The 21,334-nt window shown below is 39.3% G+C and overlaps 1 protein-coding gene and 1 long non-coding RNA gene across 2 annotated transcripts in view; one reads left to right on the top strand and one right to left on the bottom strand.

Annotated features, from left to right (window-relative positions):
• LOC125923074 (uncharacterized) overlaps positions 1 to 3,668 on the bottom strand; it is a 32,602-nt gene extending 28,934 nt beyond the window's left edge. The window contains exons 1-2 of the long non-coding RNA XR_007457885.1: positions 3,311 to 3,668; positions 1,960 to 2,019 (exon numbers count right to left, since the gene is read on the bottom strand). This is a non-coding gene — a long non-coding RNA (uncharacterized LOC125923074). The remainder of the gene's footprint in view (positions 1 to 1,959; positions 2,020 to 3,310) is intronic.
• Positions 3,669 to 4,496: 828 nt separating this feature from the next.
• Positions 4,497 to 12,346, top strand: MAD2L1 (mitotic arrest deficient 2 like 1). The gene is made up of 5 exons (XM_049631108.1): positions 4,497 to 4,884; positions 5,806 to 5,952; positions 9,374 to 9,494; positions 10,728 to 10,831; positions 11,501 to 12,346. Exons 1-5 carry the CDS (start codon positions 4,812 to 4,814, stop codon positions 11,671 to 11,673), a joined length of 618 nt encoding a protein of 205 aa, XP_049487065.1. The 5' UTR covers positions 4,497 to 4,811; the 3' UTR covers positions 11,674 to 12,346.
• The last annotated feature ends 8,988 nt before the right edge of the window (positions 12,347 to 21,334 follow it).

The raw sequence follows: 21,334 nt of genomic DNA, 5'->3' as shown, positions 1-21,334 counted from the left end.
TTGAATCTTAGACTAATGATGTAGCCACTCAGGACCTCAGTTTCCTCAACTAGTAGATTGTTTAAATCATTACATTACTTTCAGTTTAAGGTTCCATTTGATTCTAGCTTTAGAAATGTTTATTTCTGGTTTTAGCAGCCTAATATGGACTATAGGCCTGTTTATGACACACTTTTTCATAGGTATCTCTTTTATTAACATGTGTTTGGTTATTCTCTCTGCTTGAATTTTCTTCAGAAATAAATCTTAAGTTATGTTTATACTTCTCACTGTCCAAATAGCTTTCCTCTAAACATCAGAAAGACTTCATTGAATTGTAAATAAAACTAAACTCAAGTAACTGAAAATAAGGGGTTTTTTTTAAGTTTATTTATTTTGAGAGAAAGAGAGGGAGCATCTGTGTACCAGAGAAAGAGAGGGGGCACTAGACAGAGAGTGGGGGAAAGGCAGAGTGAGAGGGGGAGAGAGAATCACAAGTAGTCTCCTTGCTGTCGGCACTGAGCCCTACATAGGGCTGGATCTCATGAACTGTGACATCATGACCTGAGCTGAAATCAAGAGTCAGACACTTAACCAACTGAGCCACCCAGGCACCTCCCAAAAGCAAGTTTTTAAAAAACATTCTGTAAAGATAAGATGGTTTAAATAAAATAGGTCAATATCAAACAAAACACTCAAAAATTAATAGGGGGACTCTTGGGTGGCTCAGTGGGGTAAGTGTCTGACTCTTAGTTTCTGCTCAGGTCATGATCTCACGGTTTTTGGAGTTCCAGCCCCACATCTGGCTCACACTGAGTGTGGAGCCTGCTTTGGATTCTCTGTCTCCCTCTCTCTCTTCCCCTCCCCCACTTATGCCGTCTCTCTCAAAATAAATAAAATTTTTTATAAAACTATTTTTATCATTTATTCATTTTTGAGAGACAGAGACAGAATGTGAGCAGGGGAAGAGCAGAGAGAGAGGGAGACAGAGAATCCAAAGCCATGGGATCATGACCTGTGCCAAAGTTGGACGCCTAACTGACAGAACCACCCAGGCATCCCCAAAATAAATAATTTTTTTAAAAAGTTAAAAAAAATTAATAGGAAATAAATCTCTCCAAAGTTTCTAGAATCTTAAGTGTTATTGTGTTAAATAAATAGAATAGGCTCAGAGTTTGGGCAGCTCTTCCTAACATCTCCATAGATTTGACCAACACTATCCTGTTGGATTTATCTATATTCCCAATTCTTGCCTCCAAATACCTTGCTCTGATATAGATCTTCTTATTCAAACTCTTACACATCCATCTAGTCCAGGGTCTCAACTTCCTAGGCCTGCATTACTAAAATATCCATTGTGGTCTACTGTTTTTCAAAAAGTAACATAAGGATCATTTGGGATGCTGATTAACATAGGTCATCTCCTAGAGCCCATAGAGTAGACTGTCCAACAGAAATCTAACATGAGTCACACATGTAATTTTAAATGTTCTTGTAGTCAGATTAAAAAGCTAAAATGAAACAAGTGAAATTAATCCAATGCATGTAAAAATATCATTTCAATATGTAATCAATTGAAAAACATAATATTTTACATTCTTTTTCTTTTATAGTAAGTCTTTGAAATCAGGTATTTTTATACTTATAGCATATGTCAATTTGGACAAGCACACTTCAAGTGCCTAAGAGCCATCTGTGGCTAGTGGTTATGGTAGTGGACTGCATTAGATTTGGAGAAGGGGGAATAAAAGCCAGTAACGTACATATAGCAAAATACCAAAGTGATTCTTTCACACTCTCAAGTATGAGGGCCACCACTCTAGACTGTCCTGTACATAATCCATTCTACAACCACTACTGAAATTTACACCTGAGAAAATGCCCCTTTAATTATGTCAATTCTAAGAAACTACATATCCCTGGTACCTCCAATTTAATCAACTCATGTGGATATTCAAAGCTTCCAAAATGTGGCCTCACCTCATTCATCCAATCGGTTCTCCAATTTGAAAATGTCTTGGGCTCTTCCATGAAATTTTCCTAGGGAAATATTAAAATGATCATTCAATCAACAAATACTGATGAAGTACCCATAAAATGTCAACATGGATCCTCCATGGTAAAAGGGAAATTGTAACACAAATCGTTACATAATTATTACAATTCCATTGTTTTCATTGTAACACTGAAAGCAATGCTCTGAAATAGTGCTAATGAGATGCTAATATAGAGCAGGACCTTATAGAGAGGTCAAAGAAAATTTCTAGAATACAGTTACATTTAAATAAAAAAAAAAATAAATATAATTAGAAATCTGAACAGATAGAAATTTCTAGGCAGAGAAAAGCACATTATGAAAAGCCCTGAGGTGGAAAAGTGACTAACAGAAGAGGCAGATTGGGAAAATAATCTGAAAAGGGGCTGCTGAGTTAGGCAGAAGGCTGATAAGGCCAAATTTATGAGACTTCAATCTGTCCCGTCCCTTCCCTTCCCTTCCCTCCCCTTCCCTTCTTTCTTTCATTTATTTAGAGACAGGGGAGAGAGAGAGAGGTGGTGGGGAGGAGCAGAAGTTAAGGGAGAAGAGAGAACCTCGTGACTGTGAGATCAGGACCTGAGCTGAAATCAAGAGTTGGACCAACTGCCACAACTGCCACGCGGGTGCCACCTTTATTTTTTCAACTATGCATTTTTAAACAAAACTAGATTACGAAGTCCTCAAAAAGTACAGACCTGGCTTTTTTTTTTTTTTTTTGGAGAGAGAGACACAGCATGAGCCAGGGAAACAGGCTCCAGGCAGTCAGTGCAGAACCTGTCATGGGGCTTGAACCCATTAGCTGTGAGATCATGACTTGAGGCGAAGTAGGACGCTCAAAGAACTGAGCCACCCAGTGCCCCACAGACTTTACCTTCAAAGGTTAATTATTTCTTACATCTCTTCACAGAACACAAAAAACGTATTTTTTTTTAATTTTTTTTAACGTTTTTATTTATTTTTGAGACAGAGAGAGACAGAGCATGAAGGGGGGAGGGGCAGAGAGAGAAGGAGACACAGAATCGGAAGCAGGCTCCAGGCTCTGAGCCATCAGCCCAGAGCCCGACGCGGGGCTCGAACTCACGGACCGCGAGATCGTGACCTGGCTGAAGTCGGACGCTTAACCGACTGCGCCACCCAGGCGCCCCAAAAAACGTATTTAATAAATACTTCTATACATGGAAAACATACATTTTTCTAGCCATTTGAATTCTGGAATCTCCAAAATTATACCAACAATTATTTGCATCTTCAGATAATTTAAAAACTATATTACTATGAAACTGAAGGAAGTCTTACCTGAAGTGCTGAGTATTAATATAAAATTCCTTAGAAAGACAATTTTTATTCGTAGTAAGGTGGGAATCATGCTTTACCAGTCTTATGCCAGAATTCTGACTCTAAGTTCCTGGTGGAAAGAGTGAAAAGTTGGTGATTTAAACACACAGATGAATCCTTAAAAGGGATCTCCATGAAGTCAAAGACTAAGTATGAGAAAGCTTATAGAAGAGCTATTTGGCAAAAGCCTCTGGCCAACAACTAGCAAAACAAGGAGAACCTCAGACTAAGAAACACAAGGACTTTAATTCTGCTAACAGCCAGGGGCTTGGAAGAGAAACCCAGATCTTCAATGAGATTCCACTTGCAGACGCCTTTACTTCAAGTGTGAGACCCTTAAGCAGAGCACTCGGCTATACCACACCAACTCCGGACCTACACGACTACGATAACAAATGGGTGATATTTTAAACCATTAATTTGTAGTAATTTGTTACAGAACAATAGAAAAGCAACACACTCGGGCACTTCTCATATAATTAAATAGCAAAGTATGTCTGGAACAAAGTTTCTGAGACTTCATTTTACAAATAATTTTGCTAGCTGCTTCAAGGCGAATAAAATTTTTGCGAAAATTGTTTCACAATTGACACGAACATTAATTGTGCACTCCCTGAAATATTTCTCATCCTAATGTAAAGTCATTGAATTTGTGAGTCAAAATTCCCCTGAAAGTTCTTCAGTGTAGATGGGCCTTTTTGGTGCAATGAACTTACTCCTCACCACCTTGCCTGTGGGTGCAAAGTGCGCGGGATGGACGGAGCACAAGCTAGACTGCCAGATGCAGCCTCCAGCCGCTCCTGACCGCCTTACAGTGAGGCCGGGTGGAAAAAGGCTGAGCCCAGGACAGACATAGACACAGGACAAAAAAGGTTGCGGCTCATCCCTTTAACCCTAACCTAATTTCTCGGGAAAAGCCGCTCTCTCATACAGTAATCGGGCTCTCCAAGGCTGTGGCTTAGCTACCGCGCACCCGGTTTCTTTACGAACTGCCAAAGCGTCTAGCAAAAGTTTCAAGCGCCCACTAGGGATCACTGGGGCCACTTAAGGTGCAGGTGGCGAACAGTTCATATCGCTTTGAAAATATCTATGAAACTTAGAAATTGTGCTCCCGGCAGGCCTAAGGTGTGGCAACTAAAACCACATCGCCCGCCTCCTTCCTCGACGCAGTCTAGATTCCCACAACTAGAGGAGCCAGACCAGGACGCTCCGGACCCGGACTACCCGGAAATGCGTGACCACGCCTACCTACTGCGCCTGCGCGAGGAAACAGCTCAGGGGAGCGAAGACAGGCCCGACCCCGCCCCGTGGGGCGGGACCTAGAGGTTTGTCACGCCTGCGCAAAGGACCCGACGGCATGCTGCGTCGTTACTTTTGAAACGAGTGGCGGGGAAGTGTTGTGGAAGTCCCTGCTGTAGCTGTCTGCCGGGTGGAAGCGCGGTCCTTCGTTGTAGGCCTGGCAATGGCGCTGCAGCTCTCCCGGGAGCAGGGCATCACCCTGCGCGGCAGCGCCGAAATCGTGGCTGAGTTCTTCTGTAAGTCTTCCTCGCGCAGGCCGGAGGGCGGGAGAACTGAGGCCAGGCCGCCCGGTAGGCCCACGGCTCGGCCACGGAGGCGGGGTAAGCGCGGGGGCGAGGTTGCGGGGGTGCCGAGAGGCCCGGAATTCAAGCCCTCTCTGCCCCAGCCTCCTGCCCGGCTGGAGAATCTAGGAGGAGGCGCATGCAGGCGCCGTTTCCGGATGCGTTGCTAATGGAGCTGGAGGCCTAGGTACTGCTGAACCGAGGCCTGTCTCTTGTCGTAGCCCCATCAGCTGCCGAATTGCTTTAAACTGCTGATCATACGCACTTCCTCACCTGCCCCTCCCACCCCACCACCACCCGGGTCTCAGCGACTTGAGACAGAACACGACCGGGGTGGAGACCGTGTATGTTTTTAAGAACCCGATCTTCACGCTTTGATTCTGGTGTTGGGGTGATGAACTAGACTTTAGGAGGCTCGCTGTTCTGGACCAGGCCACTTGTACCTTCTGATAGAATCTGGCAGGATTTGTGAGGGGAAAAGGAGGAAAAAGAAAGGAGAGGGTTGCCTGGAGCATTGGACCAGTAAAATCAGTTGCTAACTCAGACACAAAAGCGGATCTTGACATCCTCTAGCCCGAATTTGGACTTGGATTACAATGAGCTGAAAGTTGACGGTAGTAGATTAATATAGTTTGGCGTTTTTCTTTTATTGCCACATAAGTGCAGGTATCACGTTCTTTTACTTAGAAGCAAGATTTTAAGGATTTTTAATTCCACTTTTTACCTATTCTAATTTCAGCGACACACCCATAAACACGTGTCTAGGCATTTACAGTTTTATACCATTAATGAAACCATAGCCACAGCTAAATATGTTTTATTTTACGGAGTTACAAAGTGATAATAACTTTTCTTTAACATTCCTTTTGTTTTCAGCATTTGGTATCAACAGCATTTTATATCAGCGTGGCATATATCCATCTGAAACCTTTACTAGAGTGCAGAAATATGGACTCACCTTGCTTGTAACAACTGATCCTGAGCTCATAAAATACCTAAATAATGTGGTGGAACAACTAAAAGGTATTTAACTGTTGGAAACAATTTTGAGTTTTGCAGGCCTTCTATGACCCTTCCTTCCGGGCATCTTGGTGGTCGTTTTTTCGCTCTGTATATAGAAGTGTAAAACACTACAATCTCAAATATAATGACTCTCAATTGGAAGAAAGCAAAAATATATAAATTGAAAGAAATTCCACTTTTACCCTACATTTTGAGTGAGTTGAATATTTTGATGTTAGGTATCTGATACAGCTTCACAAAACAATCTCCATCAAGTCCCTTAGAAATGATTTTTGGGGGCCCCTGGGTGGCGCAGTCGGTTAAGCGTCCGACTTCAGCCAGGTCACGATCTCGCGGTCCGTGAGTTCGAGCCCCGCGTCAGGCTCTGGGCTGATGGCTCGGAGCCTGGAGCCTGTTTCCGATTCTGTGTCTCCCTCTCTCTCTGCCCCTCCCCCGTTCATGCTCTGTCTCTCTCTGTCCCAAAAATAAATAAAAAAAAAAAGTTGAAAAAAAAAAATTTAAAAAAATAAAAAAGAAATGATTTTTGCAGTTCATGTGGCCAGATGGAACAAATTAGAATTTAATGTACTTATGATGGTGTTCATTATCTGAGAAAAATCCACTGTATTTTTAACATGATCTATTTTCTGTAGCTGCCTGGAGTTTAGAGCCATCGTTATTTTAGAATAAAGGAAAATAAAATTAGATCCAGCCTGGGAATTAAACTTAAAAAAGTACAACTACTAAGTAATAGGACACCCAGTAGAAGTTTCTCATTTTTACCTATTTCCATTTGTTATTGTTTTTGTTTTTGTTTTTAAATCCTGGGACGCCTGGGGGGCTCAGTTGGTTGAGCATCTGACTTGGGCTCAGTTCATGATCTCAGGGCTCCTGAGTTTGAGCCCTGCAATGGGCTCTGCTGTCAGCACAGAACCCACTACAGATCCTCTGACTCTTGTCTTTCTCTCTTTCAAAAATAAATAAACATTAAAAAAAAAAAAAAAAAAAATCCTGCCTGTAAGTCAGTAAGCCTTTTCTATCTGAACACTCATTGTTTTTCCTTAGCTCAAGAAGTTACTGTATTCGATCACAATACTTATTCTCCATCTATTCCTTTTTTTTTTTTAATCTTGTTTTTCTCCACTTAGGATTCTCATTTCTAATTTTTCTGTGTTGTAAGATGTTTCTCCCTACCTCCCCATTTGACCTCCCAAAATAATAGTTCCAAAAAACACCGCAGTTAGTCACCTATTTTTTTCTTTTTAATTCATAAGCCATCTATGTTTTTTCAAGTAGCTTTATTTTTAAAATTACATTAATTGTGGGGAGCCTGGGTGGCTCAGTCGGTTAAGTGTCCGACTTCTGCTAAGGTCATGATATCATGGCTTGTAAGTTCAAGCCTGCATCGGGCTCTGTGATGACAGCTCAGAGCCTGGAGCCTGCTTCAGGTTCTGTCTTCATCTCTCTGCCCCTGCTTGCGCAGTGTTTCTGTTTCTCAAATATAAACAAACATTAAAATTTTTTTAAAAATAGCATTAATTATATTTTTATTGCCTTTAGAACTAAATCATCTGTAATCCTGTATTAGGGCTGCCCTCAGATTATTTAGCCTGAAACCTCTAAGTATGAATCTATGTCATCTTAATTTGATAGAGAAGCAAGCCTGGCCTAAGCTAATGGTTTTGGGTTTTCTCCTTTAAGATTACACTCATGACATTTCACCTCAGATGTAGGTAGACCTTTCTATTTAACTTTTCCCATTTATTTTAATTAACATGGAGGAATTGTTCTTAGAGGCAAATTGTTCTGTCAATTTGAATCCCATCCCTCTTGCCTTCTTAAGGACTTTACCCTATTTCTTCTCTGATATTTTTGACTCCTTTGTTTTGAGTTACTTTCATTGGTTTAGTCAGTCTTTAGTTTTAAAAGAAAATAATTCCACCTACTCCAAATCTTTAACTTACTAACCAGTCTCCTTTTCAGAACTAAATTGATAAAAAGTTGTTGATATATGCCAAGGGGTCAGCAATGGTGCCAGGCCATATCTAGCAAGTGGCCTATTTTTGTACTGCCTACAAAGAATATTTTCAAATTTGTAAAGGGTTGTTTTTTAAAAGAGTATGCAACAGAGACCTAGGTGGCCCACATGCCCTCGATACTACTAAATTGTTTTGTCTCTTAAAAAACAACAACAAACTGCTGATTCCTGAGTATACTGCCCCAATATCTAAGATTAATTCAGGGCTCATTCTGAGGCCTTCTTCTCATGATAACCTCTCTAGATCTCTGACATACCTAGATAGCTTCACTAATCTTTGTGTAGTTGACTCACAAACGTACATCTAGCCCAGCTCTCCTAACTCTGTGCTCATATATTAAATGAGTCCCTTGATATCTTCATGTGACTATCCCAGTGATATTTCAAACTCAGCATATGAAAAATGGGGCTCCTGGCTGGCTCAGTCAGTGGAGCATGGGACTCTTGATCTTGGGGTTATCTCAGTGAATGTATCAGTAATCCAACTGGTGATAAAAACCAGAAACTTAGGAGGTATCCCTGAGTCTTTCCTCTTCCTTACTCTCAAGTATTCAATAAATCTTAACAACTTTAACCATGAAATCTCTTGAATGTATCTACTGATCCATCTTTACCAGTTTATCCTTCTATAAGCCTTCATTACTTCTTACTTGAATTACTAATTAATTTTAGTGACCCTAGATCCCCTCTTTACCTCCAGTCTACTTTCCACTTCACCGCCAGAAGGATAGTTTTGAAATATAAATTTAATTACATCACACCCTCCTTCAAACACAATAATGACTTCCCTCATTCTTGAGATATAACTTCTTTAATTTGGCCCACGTGGCCTTGAATGGTTTGACCCCTATGTGTCCTGCTAAACTTGCCTTCGTTCTCCCCGTAACTGCAGTTGTATTGGCTTTTTTTAAGTCCTCTAGTCAGATGCTCTTCCCTTTTTAATATTTAAGACCTATACCCTTTTCTGTATATTTTTGCATATTTAATAGTATTTATTCTTAGAACTAAACTCAAATGAGAACTCCCTGAATGAACCAAAGTTTCCTGTATTCACTCTCTGCATCAAATACCTCACCTTCATAGCATTCATCACAATTATAATAAATCTTACATTTATTGGCACAATGATTAGATTAATCCTCCACTCCTACATTTTACCTTAGATTAAGATGGAAGTACTGCATGTTCACTACTCTGTTCTCAGCACTCAGTACTGTATCTGGTACAAATACGGAGAATTCAGAAACAGGAGCTAGGTTATTGTGGGGCAAATTTCCTGTACAGGTTGGAGGAGTTCCAAAATACTAGGGGTAGGAATTTGCAGACAATAGGAAGTGAGACCTGAGAAGAGAACTGCTTTGTAATGCGGTGGATCAAAAAAAGATGCCTTGTTATGTATTCCAGATTGGTTATACAAGTGTTCAGTTCAGAAACTGGTGGTAGTCATCTCAAATATTGAGAGTGGTGAAGTCCTTGAAAGGTGGCAATTTGATATTGAGTGTGACAAGACTGCAAAAGATGACAGGTAAGTATGAATTAAATTACTTCCACTTTTATATATTTTTTGCAAAATTTCTTTTCCTTACTAAAGGAGTTCTAATTATATTGAACTTAGTTTTATATAAGGTAATTTGTTTCTAAGTATGCTTGATTTGACCTAATCCCCTGTGGAAAAGAATAGGGCTCATAAACTGTGCTCACAAAAAAATTGTGCATATCATGGACATAATTGCCTTTAGTCTAAATCCATGAATTACAGACTTTAGTGTTTATGATGCTATATGAGAAGCTACACATGATGGACTAGGTGGGCCATTTAATGAGTTTCAAGGTACTTTTAAGACCAGAAAGTATTATCCTAGACTTTTCTCCCAGCTTAACATGCAGCTCTACTGGGGCGCCTGGGTGGCTCAGTCAGTTAAGCATCTGACTCTTGATTTCAGCTCAGGTCATGATCTCATGGTTTGTGAGATCAAACCCCATGTCTGGCTTTGCACTGACAGTGTGGAGCCTGCTTGCGATTCTCTCTCTCTCTCTCTCTGTCCCTGCCCCGTTCACGCTGTCTCTCAAAATAAATGAATAAACAAAAAATAAATAAATAAAAGATGCAGCTCTACTGTATTTCATTTAATGCCACAAACTTCCTGCAACACTTCATAAACTGAAGTTTGCAGATCCCCCAAATGGCCCATCATTATAGGCTAATTTCTAGCATTGTCTTAAGCATGCTTATCTATAAACTGAGAACTGTTTCTCGTAATGAAATATAGATTGTTTCTGAAACCTTTGGTCTATTTTAGAAAAGTTTTAACTTATACAAATAATTTGATGCCGGATTAACATCTTTTTTGAGGCAGTAGGGAATTAGACATTTAGGCAATACTAAAAATGCCAAAATGATTATACTGATTAAATATTTTAGATACTACTTGTTATCTTTATTTTAGGAGGTACTGAAGTTTTCCTAATTGAAGCACTTGACAGGTTTTCTAATCATCTGCTACTGAATAACTTGATACTAAGATCAACCCTAAAAACGATTAGGAGGATAAATGAAATAACAGAGATAATACTGTGCCTACTAGGTTATAGATTCTAAGGATACATATTATACTCCTGTATATTTAAATATTTTAAAAAAAACCTTTTGAATGCATTACTTATTTGATTTGGGAAATATTTAATCAGTTAAATAATCTTACCAATGTTTTAAATAACTTGTTAAAATTTAAATTAATTGATTTGGTTTCTTTGGTAGTGCACCCAGAGAAAAGTCTCAGAAAGCTATCCAAGATGAAATCCGTTCAGTGATCAGACAGATCACAGCTACAGTGACATTTCTGCCACTGTTGGAAGTTTCTTGTAAGTATTATACAAATTTCACATCCTTTTATTAAATTTTTTCTTAATTATCAGTGTCCTGTAATACAAATGAGAAAAATGTTAATAAAGCAAAAGTAATGCTATATGCATCTTATTTAGAAGTGCGGTGAAGGAATGAAAGTAGTTTACAGTACTCACTCTAAAATATTTTGATGTAATTTTGTTCATTATTTTTATTTTCTACACATGTCTATGTATATAATGAAGACTTTTAGCTATAATTGTGTCTTTTTTTCCTAACTTAGTTACTCTTTCATTCATCAAATATATCCTGCATACCTGCTATCTGCCAGACACTGTTCTGGGCACTGGGATACATCAGTCACAAAACCAAGATGTTATTATCTCTTCTATGGCTTACATTCATGCTATCTCGTGATTAATTCTTTCTACAAATATTTTTAATGGTTTTCTCATTAAAGGAAAAAAAATTGAATTTTTTTTCATAAGATAAAGTAAAAGGAGTACAATGTTTTCTGTACTAAAATTTCCATTGAGGAAAAGCAGTTAGCTAACAATTAACTGATTAGAGATCCGAGTAAAGTAGCTTTTCTGACACTATAGGTGGTTCAAATGTGAGAGGGACAGGGAGAGGAGTTTTACTTTTGAAAAAATAATGGTACTTTAATGATCTTGTCCCCAATTTAGGTTCATTTGATCTACTGATTTATACAGACAAAGACTTGGTTGTACCTGAAAAATGGGAAGAATCGGGACCACAGTTTATTACCAATTCTGAGGAAGTCCGTCTTCGTTCATTTACTACTACGATCCACAAAGTAAATAGCACAGTGGCCTACAAAATTCCTGTCAATGACTGAGGATAAGGACTGTGATGTACTTGTAATTCTCAGATGTGGTTTTCCTGGAACCAAGTCAACTATAGGTGATACGTTTTGTTTCATTGGTTAACTTTTAGATGGGGAAAACTTAACATTATGCTTTCACTGAACTGTGCATAATTGTTCCATTTTTTGGTACCTGTATGACTTTATACAGGGTTGACCCACATTATTGCACACTATTCAAAAGGGGACTAGGAGATTATATCATCATTGTTATGTCAATTCCTTTGAGAGTGGTAACCATAGATGGCAAACTTTTGTTATAAAGCTAAATGCCTTCTTAAATCAGACCTTTTTTGGTCAAGTACCTTGACTCAGAATATAGGTAGGGAAATGTTTAAATATAAAATATAGCAAAATAAGTCTGAATATTCAAAGTCTTTGTTTAGATTCTGAAATTACCCAATAAGAATCTGTAAGTAATGAAATATTGCTCCTATTAGGTCCTTTTGCCATTTATTTCATTTGTATAGTTTCCATATTGAAAACATTTCCAATTATTTGATTTTAATTTATATAACCTGAGCCTACAAAGGTATGAATATTTCTACTTCAAATTCCTATGATACAGAACTCTTAAAAAGTTTTTTTTTTATGGTTTATAAAATCAAGCTTTAAATGATGATGAAATAAATGTGTACGTTTTAAATTTGTCTTAAAATATTTTTATTTTTATATTGGTGTGAGTGCTTAGTCTAACTCTTTACATGTATTAACTTCCACTATTAAGTAAATACACATAGCATCCATTCATTCAAAAATTATGGTGTGGACCTGTTAATGTGCCAAGTGGCCAGGATGAATGAAACAATCCTGGATGCTCATTTTCATAACAGTGCTATTCACAGTAACCAAGCAGTGGAAGGAACCCAAATGTCCATCAAATGAATGGGTAAACAAAATGTGATGTATACATGCAATGAAATAAAATTCAGCTTTAAAAAGGAAGGAGGGGTGCCTGGGTGGGCCTGGCCTGGACTCTGATTCAGTTTTGCTTACCATAGAGGAATGAAAAACAGCATGCTCTAGTTGAGCTTATCAGGGTCTGAAATAAGAGCCTCAGAAGGGACTGAACCACACCTGGTCTTCAGGATCCTTCTCCCAGTGTCCCCAGCTGGATAGGGAAATCAAGCTTCCATGATTACAATGTTTACGATAGAGGTAACAATCTCCTATATTAGTTGACTTTTGCTGCTTGGCAAACAACCATAGAATAATGATAAGCACTTTTTCCCCTGTAAGTCTGGGTCATCTGGGGTGCTTATCTTCTTCTCAGGCAAATCTGCAGGTCACATGTCTTACTCAACTAGTGAAGGAGCAATGGCTATCCAGGATTCTTCAAGCTTAGCTTCAGAACTTTAAAAGCTGACATTTTTTCCCACATTCCACTATGTGGGCAAGTCTTATGGCTAAGCCAAACTTCAATAGGGCAGGGAAGTATACTCCCATGGAGTTGGAGAGAAGGATGTGTGAAAACCTGATGAAAGTGATATTATACAGCAAAGATCAGAATAGCTATAATAATCCTATATTGTAACTCCCATTTTCCACCAGATGTCACTAATGCTGCAATACTCAAGGTGAATTTCTTTTGACTCTAAAAAACTAGACTTTCTTATTGGAAATTAACATTGGGATTTCTGGCTACAAAAATATAAAGACATCAGAGGAAGAAAGCACAGCATCTGTTACTTGTTAGGCACTTTACATGAATTCTTTCATTTAATTTTCACGATTTAGTGCACAAGTAGAATTGTGGGTTTAATGAGCAAGCAAACCACTACCTTTAAAAGTTTAGGTGGTCTCTTCTGTCCATGACCAAGGAAGCTCAGCTGACCCCTCAGCAAGCACATCAAAAGGAGTTCCTTCACCCTTTTCCGAATGGCTCTACCTTTCATTTATTTATTTTTTAAGTTTATTTATTTTTGAGAGTGCACGAGTGCAGGAAGAGCAGAGAGAAAGGAGACACAGAGAGAGGAGACACAATCCCAAGCAGGCGCTGCGTTGTCAGCACAGAGCCTGATGTGGGGCTTGAACCTACGAACTGAAGTCATGTCCTGAGCTGAGGTAACCCCCTGAACCACCCAGGTGCCCCAGCTCTTAACCTTTTACATCCCTTTAGCCATTGAGTGTCCAGAATAAATTGGTTTTCATTTGTAAAACTCCATGTTTCATTGGGTGTATTTGTATTTACACTTTCCTCAGATGACTGACCAATGAATGGTAGGAACCAAAAGATAGAGGGCTTAAACCTCTAACTTAGTCTATATAGTTCAAAGAATAAATCAAGTGTGAATTTGCAAGCAGTTGTGAAACAGTTTTCCAGCCAATCAAAAGAATTATTAAGTGACCTCATTTACTCTTTAGGGAATTAATTTTGGGCTAAAATTGCAAGTAATTTCTTATTCCTTTTTTATTAAATATGTGAAATTATAAGTTATTTTGTCCAATGTAACTGATAAAAATTTGTGTTGGCATAACTGTGGAATAGAAATGCTACTAAAGTTCAAACTTTATTAGTTATATGCTCTAAGAACAGATCTTTTTTTTAATTTTTTTTTTCAACGTTTTTTATTTATTTTTGGGACAGAGAGAGACAGAGCATGAACGGGGGAGGGGCAGAGAGAGAGGGAGACACAGAATCGGAAACAGGCTCCAGGCTCCGAGCCATCAGCCCAGAGCCTGACGCGGGGCTCGAACTCACGGACCGCGAGATCGTGACCTGGCTGAAGCCGGACGCTTAACCGACTGCGCCACCCAGGCGCCCCTCTAAGAACAGATCTTTAAAGATCTTTCCATTCTTCGTGAATATGGCTTTTAAAACTAGCAGTATTAACTGATGCTTATTAAAAAAAATCTAGTTGGGAAAGCTACTTAATCTTCATTAGAGTTGACAGTCCTATTCCAATCTGGCAAAAACATTGTAGCCTTAGCAACAAAACTATTAGAAAAGGCCTGGAGAGGAAAATGTCAGGAGTTGACCCTCTGATTACACAAGTCCGTTTATGTTACCATTTCACCTATTTTTTGCTCTTACTATTTGATCTATTTTTATAATAGAGAAACATAATATAATTTCATTTATTTGTATAAAGTCCATTTTCATCTGCGTTTATCTGCACCGTTTTGCTATGCAAGCTTGTTTGCACAAAGGAACTTACATCAGATCAAAATCTTTATTGTTTTGACATTTTATCTGTGCTAAAAAAGGCCTCTGAGTATAAGCACGACCACTTGTGCTCCACTTCCATGCAAGGGAAACATCTCAAGCCTCTTTAAAAACTATCTAGATATGGACATACCCAGTGGATACCTACATACAGATGGGAATTTCTTTATGGATGGCAGTCTCACTGACCAAGTCTAGGAGTTAGTGGTCTTAAAGATTGAGTCTGTGCTGTCCAAAATATTTAATGTCAAAATTACAGTTCTTGGATAACTGTGTACTTAATCATAAAAATTCTTTTTTTTTTTAAGTTTATTTATTTATTTTGAGAGATGCAGAGACAGCACGAGTCGGGAAGGGGCAGAGAGAGGGAGAGAAATAGAATCCCAAGCAGGCTCCACGCTGCCAGCACAGAGTCCGACGTGGGGCTTGAATCCGTGAAGCCATGAGATCATGACCTGAGCCAAAATCAAGAGTCAGATGCTTAACCAACTGAGGCACCCAGGCACCCCATGTGTACTTAATCATAATAGCCAATACAACTCTGCAAAAACAGAGTCACAGCTTCCAGGACTGGGAAAGGAAATTTGTGGGTAACAATCATCTACTGAGTGGCAAGCACCAATTGGGTGTGTTATATACCTGTTCAACCTGGTTCCTTCTAAGTGAATGGGGGTTGGGGGTTGGTGGGGATGAGGGAAACTTGGGCCACAGCCTATCATCTTAGAAACTGGTGATGGGACGTGGGGAGAGCGAGGAAGCAAGGAAAATGATGAAGGCTGAGTCCCCAAATGAGACCTCTGGAGTAAGGAACAGACCCCCCATACCTTAGTTCGGGGCCATGAAGGGACAGAGGGTGGAGAGAGAAGGACTGGATTCAAAACACAAGTTTTACAACTCTGCTGATGCCTGCTGAGTCTCAGAGGATAACCACTAAGGAAACTTCATTCCTACCTAGGCAGGTTGAGTAGGACCCAGCTAGGCAGCAGTTGACCAGAATCAAGATTCTAAGAAAATAAAATACCACGATCACAGTAACAGCCAACGAGTCAGGATTACTCTTTGTCAAGAACAGAAGGATAACAAAGTTTAGCAAAACTTTAAGGAGAGTCTACATATCACAGATTAGTCAAAAGTTAGTATTCCAAAGAGTTGGGCCATTGCAAAGATAGAACACAAGCGCAAACAAACAATATTCCAGAACACTTAAATTTCAGAGCAGAAACTTTTCTGCTTTTACTCCTTCCTGTCTCAGTAGGATCTGACCGTCGGTTTAAAGAGAGAGACTGCAGCTGGGAAGGAAATGGTGCCAAGAGCTGCAGCTGCAGAAAGTTGTTTTCTTTTAACTTTCAGAGTGTAAAATTAATGCATATGCGAATTTTAAAAACCAAGCAGTAGACAGTGGTACCATGAAAAGTAAAATCTCTACCTGAACTCGTTCCTCCACTCCCCATTTCCAGCCCTCTATTTTTAAGTATTTTTTGTTCAGCGGGTGGTTATCACCATTCCTCTGAAACATATGTTGATACTTTCATTTCTTGTTTATCAACTTGAGATAGTATCTACTGAAAGATGAGAAACTTATTTCTTTTATCCATCCACTTCTCAGTTTTCCCAGTTAATACTGTTTTGGTTTTTCTGGTGATTATGTATAATCTTAAAGAGTATGCTTCAACTCTATATTTTGTTCCATCAATTTTAGGCAGTATATCTTGATCTTTTTGCTATATTGAAGTGAGAAAGATCTGTGACATTTTCTTCCACGTCTCTCTGCTGCCTCAATAGTCAGACTTCCATTTTTTTTATATTATCAGTGGTAATATTAGTTTCTCTTGTGTTGTTGTCTTGCATTGTTGTCTTCCAAGTTTTGTTTATATGTTGATTCTACAAATTAAAACAACATTTACATTATTCCAATTATTAAATTACTTCTTTCTGAAGAACTGAATAGCTCTACTTATTGACAAAGAAAGGGTAATCTTATGTTATTAAAACTGAAAGATGAATGTTCCAAGTGTCAAGGTCAAATGGCTTCCTTAAACTCCATCTTCAAGACTTTCTATTAAATTTAATTTGGTCAATGATACCTTTAATTTCCAAGAACTCTTTCTCTTTATTTGTTCTTGTTTCATAGCCACCTATTCTTTGGCTTCTTGACTCTGAAGATGTTAGTTTTTTTTGTTGTGGGTTGTTGTTATTTATTGGTTTGTTTTGTTTTGTTTTGTTTTTTTTCCTCTGTTCTCTTACCTGTTTTCTTCAGGAGTTAATTGTTAAAACTGTTCCACTTGGACCTTCTCATTTTTGTTGTTGGTTTAATCTAAATTTTCTGGGATTTTTTTTCCCGTATGCGTGAATGATGAAAAAGGTTGGTCAATATTAGTAGCATGATTTTCCACTGTAGTATTTGACTTCTTTCTTGAATGAAATGATGAATGACAGGGACTATGTACATATGAGCTATTTTAGGGTACTATTTTAGGTACATTTAGATATTTTCTTCATCATGTATTGTTTGAAATTTGGCTTTTAAAAATATTAATTTAAAATATCATATCTTATTTACTGTTTTGGTGCACCCTCAAATTTTGTGTGCTTGTTTTCACTCACTGTAGTGTCTGCTTTGGGCCAGGGGCCTGAACGGTTACATGTAATTTCCAGATATGGTCAGTAGAGGGCAGCAAAGGGTAGTGGCGTGAGCGCTTTCTGCCAAGGTCTGGGCATCCCTCTTTTCCCTTTCTTTATAGAGGTAAAAGTCAATTCGTGGTGGTAGAAAGTCCGGAGTGCCAGAGTCAGGAGAGAAATTACCTATAGGGATACTGACCCAGGATGGGGATCAAGCTGAGGAGGCACTGGAAAGATTTAGCCACAATTCACAGCTTTGGTATCTATCATAGAGATTAGAACCACTAGACATTTGGAGGAGAACCATTAGCACTTTCACAGTCCTGATCCTACTCCCAGTCTGTCTAAAGCCCAAGGTCTCTCTCCTTCAAGTAACAGCAATCTCCTATCCACCTTGAAACTGATGCACACTTCCTGTCTGAGAGTTAATACATGCTATGGCCAGTGGTTAAGAGTTCCACAACTAGCCATTTCAGGGAGGAGAGATTGAATGGGTTAGGGACACCATAAATATGCAAATGTAGGCAGTTGATGAAAACACATATGTGTCAATTAAGTAATTTGAGAGCCAACCTATATCAGATGTGGCTTAAAATATATTTTCTTTCCTCCTCCAGAAGGGAAACATTGTCTAGGCATGGAAAAACTATATGACTTTGAAATTAGACAAACTTGACTCTATGAATTATTAGGTATGTGGTTCTCAGTTACTGAACTTTATTGAGCTTCAGTTTCTTTATCCATAAAAAATGGAAATAATGATTTTTATCTCATAAATCTGCTGCAAGGAAATGAGATGATGTCCGTAAACTGCCTGGCAAAGAACTTGGCAGTTTGTAGTTATTCAATCGATATTAACACCTGGTGTCTCTCCCAGGCTTTGGTAATGGCAGAATACATGGATGGACTAGAGGGAATAATGCTTAGTGAAATAAGTCAGAGAGAGACAGAGAAAGACAAATACCATATGATTTCACTTATACATGGAGTTTAAGGAACAAAACAAATGAATAAAGAAAAAAAGACAAACCAAAACACAGACTCTTAACTATAGAAAACAAACTGATGGTTACCAGAGGGGTAGGGGGGTGGGTGAAATGGATGAAGGAGATTAAGGGTATCCTTCTCATGATAAGCACTGAGTAACGTAGAGAATTGTTGAAGCACTATATTGTGCAATTCAAACTAATATAACACTGTATATTAATTTTAATGGAATTGAAATAAAAATAAAGTAAATTTTAAAAGAAAGTAAATTAAGAAAATAGTCCTGTCTTTGCAAAGTGCTTAAAAATGTAGGGGCGCCTGGGTGGCTCAGTCAGTTAAGCGTCCGACTTCGGCTCAGGTCACGATCTCGCCGTCCGCGAGTTCGAGCCCCGCGTTGGGCTCTGGGCTGATGGCTCAGAGCCTGGAGCCTGCTTCTGATTCTGTGTTTCCCTTTCTCTCTGCCCCTCCCCCATTCATGCTGTGTCTCTCTCTGTCTCAAAAATAAACGTTAAAAAAATAAATAAATAAATAAATAAATAAAAATGTAATTATTGGCACAGGGTCACCTTATACTATGTCTTCTATTCGATATTTAAGATGAAAAGTTAAGTGTTCGAGGAAATAAAACAGACACTATCAATGTTATTCTGTTTAGAGCTCATTCGTCACATTAAAATAAATAACAATGGTATTTTGGAAGAAATTAAGCTTTAGCTATTCCATGTACAGGTAACTATTACATGACTAAGGAAAACTCCCTCGATCGTTCTAAGAAAAACTTTTCTCGCCTTTGCACCACTACACGGGGGAGATGGTATCAGAACACTACATCTGTCTCAATGAGTTCCTAAAATACTGTCACTCACAATCCTGGTTACATACAAGAATCACTCAAAAAAAGGTTTTAAAAATACAGAGCTGATGTATCAGATTTAAAAATCCCAGAGCTGGGGCGCCTGGGTGGCGCAGTTGGTTAAGCGTCCGACTTCAGCCAGGTCATGATCTCACGGTCCGTGAGTTCGAGCCCCGCGTCAGGCTCTGGGCTGATGGCTCGGACCCTGGAGCCTGTTTCCGATTCTGTGTCTCCCTCTCTCTCTGCCCCTCCCCCGTTCATGCTTTGTCTCTCTCTGTCCCAAAAATAAATTTAAAAAGTTGAAAAAAAATTTAAAAAAAATAAAAATAAATAAAAATAAAAATCCCAGAGCTGATGTATCAGAAACTCTGGGGGGGGGGGAAGTGCCTGAAAAGCTCCCTCAAGCGAGTCTAATGCATATCAGAATTGATAAACAGGGACTGGATTCTAGGAGGAGAGAAGTTTTCCTGGTCTTTAAATCTCTAAAATCTCTGAAGGGGAGAAGCAGGAAATGGGACGTAGTCTGGAAGTTGGGGAAGGTGCAGAGATAAGTCTGCCTACATTTCTTACTTAAATAGATTTTGACAGATGCTCGAGGAAAGGCCAAAAAGTGTTGCCCAATGAGCCTCCATGGGTCTAAATACAGCCAAGCATGCCCAGACTAGCACTTGTGCCTGTAAAAGTGGTGAGAAGTCTGGATGCCACTATCTACGTGCCAGTTCTCTGCTAGTTTGGTTTTAAGATAAGAGGCCTTACCACAGTCTAAAAGGACCACAAGGACCTGTGCTCTGGCCTCTAGCTACCTCTGCAGGCATGTCTCACTCTCCTGTACCTTCTGCCTGTGTCTCCAATCTAGCAAACTCTTTCGTGTCTCTGAAACGTCATATATTTGCATTCTGTCCCTTCAGCTGAAAAACGAACCTTACCCTCCAACATACTTCTCTTGTCTCCTCTTCCCTTCCCCCTTCCTTCCCCTTCCCTGTCCTCTCACTGAGTAATTCCAAATTGTTCTTTAAAGCTCCATTCCAAAGAGCTCTTGCTTGCCCTCTCCACAATTGAAATCAGGTGGGTCGAGTCCCTCTTTTAAGTTCTCATTTCACTCTTTTTCTCTGTGGTACTTTCCAGAGTCTGGTGTTACACCGTTATTGTTGGGACTCTGTTTAATTTCTGCTCCCCTGCCCCCTCATTTAAATCCAGGTTTTGTGAAAGTTGGGCCTGGGTCCCTATTGCCCAGACCTATCAAGTGCCTTTCTCCTAGTACACAAACACTATCTGTTGAATGAATGAAGTAAATGAGAGACTATTTTAGGTCATGCTTTCTCCCCCTCCATCGGTGCCAGAAAACTATTTCATTCACTCATTCAGTAAAATGTTTGCATTGCTCCAATGTACCAATGCTTGTGAGAAGTAAATGATAAATCAGATATAGACTTTTCCCTTGGGGTCCATAGAGTCTAGTGGGGAATAAAAGACATGTATTCAAATACCTGTTATAAGACCCTGTAAGGGAAACCATAAACTTTGTCAGTAGGATCAAATTGCAGTCTTCCACAGTTGTCAAAGGAAAGAGACTGTTGCTGTGAGAAGAGATTGGGGGAGGAGGAGTTTACAGGAAACTGTGTGACCTCCTGAGTCGGCTGGATTTGAATGCCTCATGTTACATCATGGCTGCCTGGATTTAAAGTATCTAACCTGTCTGTGCAGCAGCCTCCTCACCTGTAAAATGGTCAGTTTTCTAGTGGAAAGGGAACACCATCTTTCATAAAATGTTTTTGAAATTTAGAATTATAGGTTCTCATGGCACTCAAGATGTCCAGATGGCAAATACACACATGAAAAGATGTTTAGCATCATTAGCATCATTAGAGAGGGCAGGGGGAGGGGATACAGGGTTCAAAGAACCTAGAGACCTGAGCAGCCCCCAGCAGCTGGGGAGGGGTCTCATGGCAGGTGGAGGTTTGCTATAGCTATGACTCCAGCAACCAGTTGTAATACCAGTCGTGACGTGG

The sequence above is a fragment of the Panthera uncia genome, chromosome B1 (assembly GCF_023721935.1).
Source record: "Panthera uncia isolate 11264 chromosome B1, Puncia_PCG_1.0, whole genome shotgun sequence".
Taxonomy (NCBI): Eukaryota; Metazoa; Chordata; class Mammalia; order Carnivora; family Felidae; genus Panthera; species Panthera uncia.
The sequence above is the reverse complement of the archived record's forward strand: the minus strand, read 5'-3'. Positions and strand labels throughout refer to the sequence as shown.

Excerpts from the sequence above, each read along its gene's own strand:
- MAD2L1 (XM_049631108.1), top strand. The coding sequence starts at position 4,812 with ATGGCGCTGCAGCTCTCCCGGGAGCAGGGCATCACCCTGCGCGGCAGC. Across the intron at positions 4,885-5,805 it reads AATCGTGGCTGAGTTCTTCT|CATTTGGTATCAACAGCATT; the intron begins GTAAGTCTTCCT and ends TTTTGTTTTCAG. Across the intron at positions 10,832-11,500 it reads GCCACTGTTGGAAGTTTCTT|GTTCATTTGATCTACTGATT; the intron begins GTAAGTATTATA and ends TCCCCAATTTAG.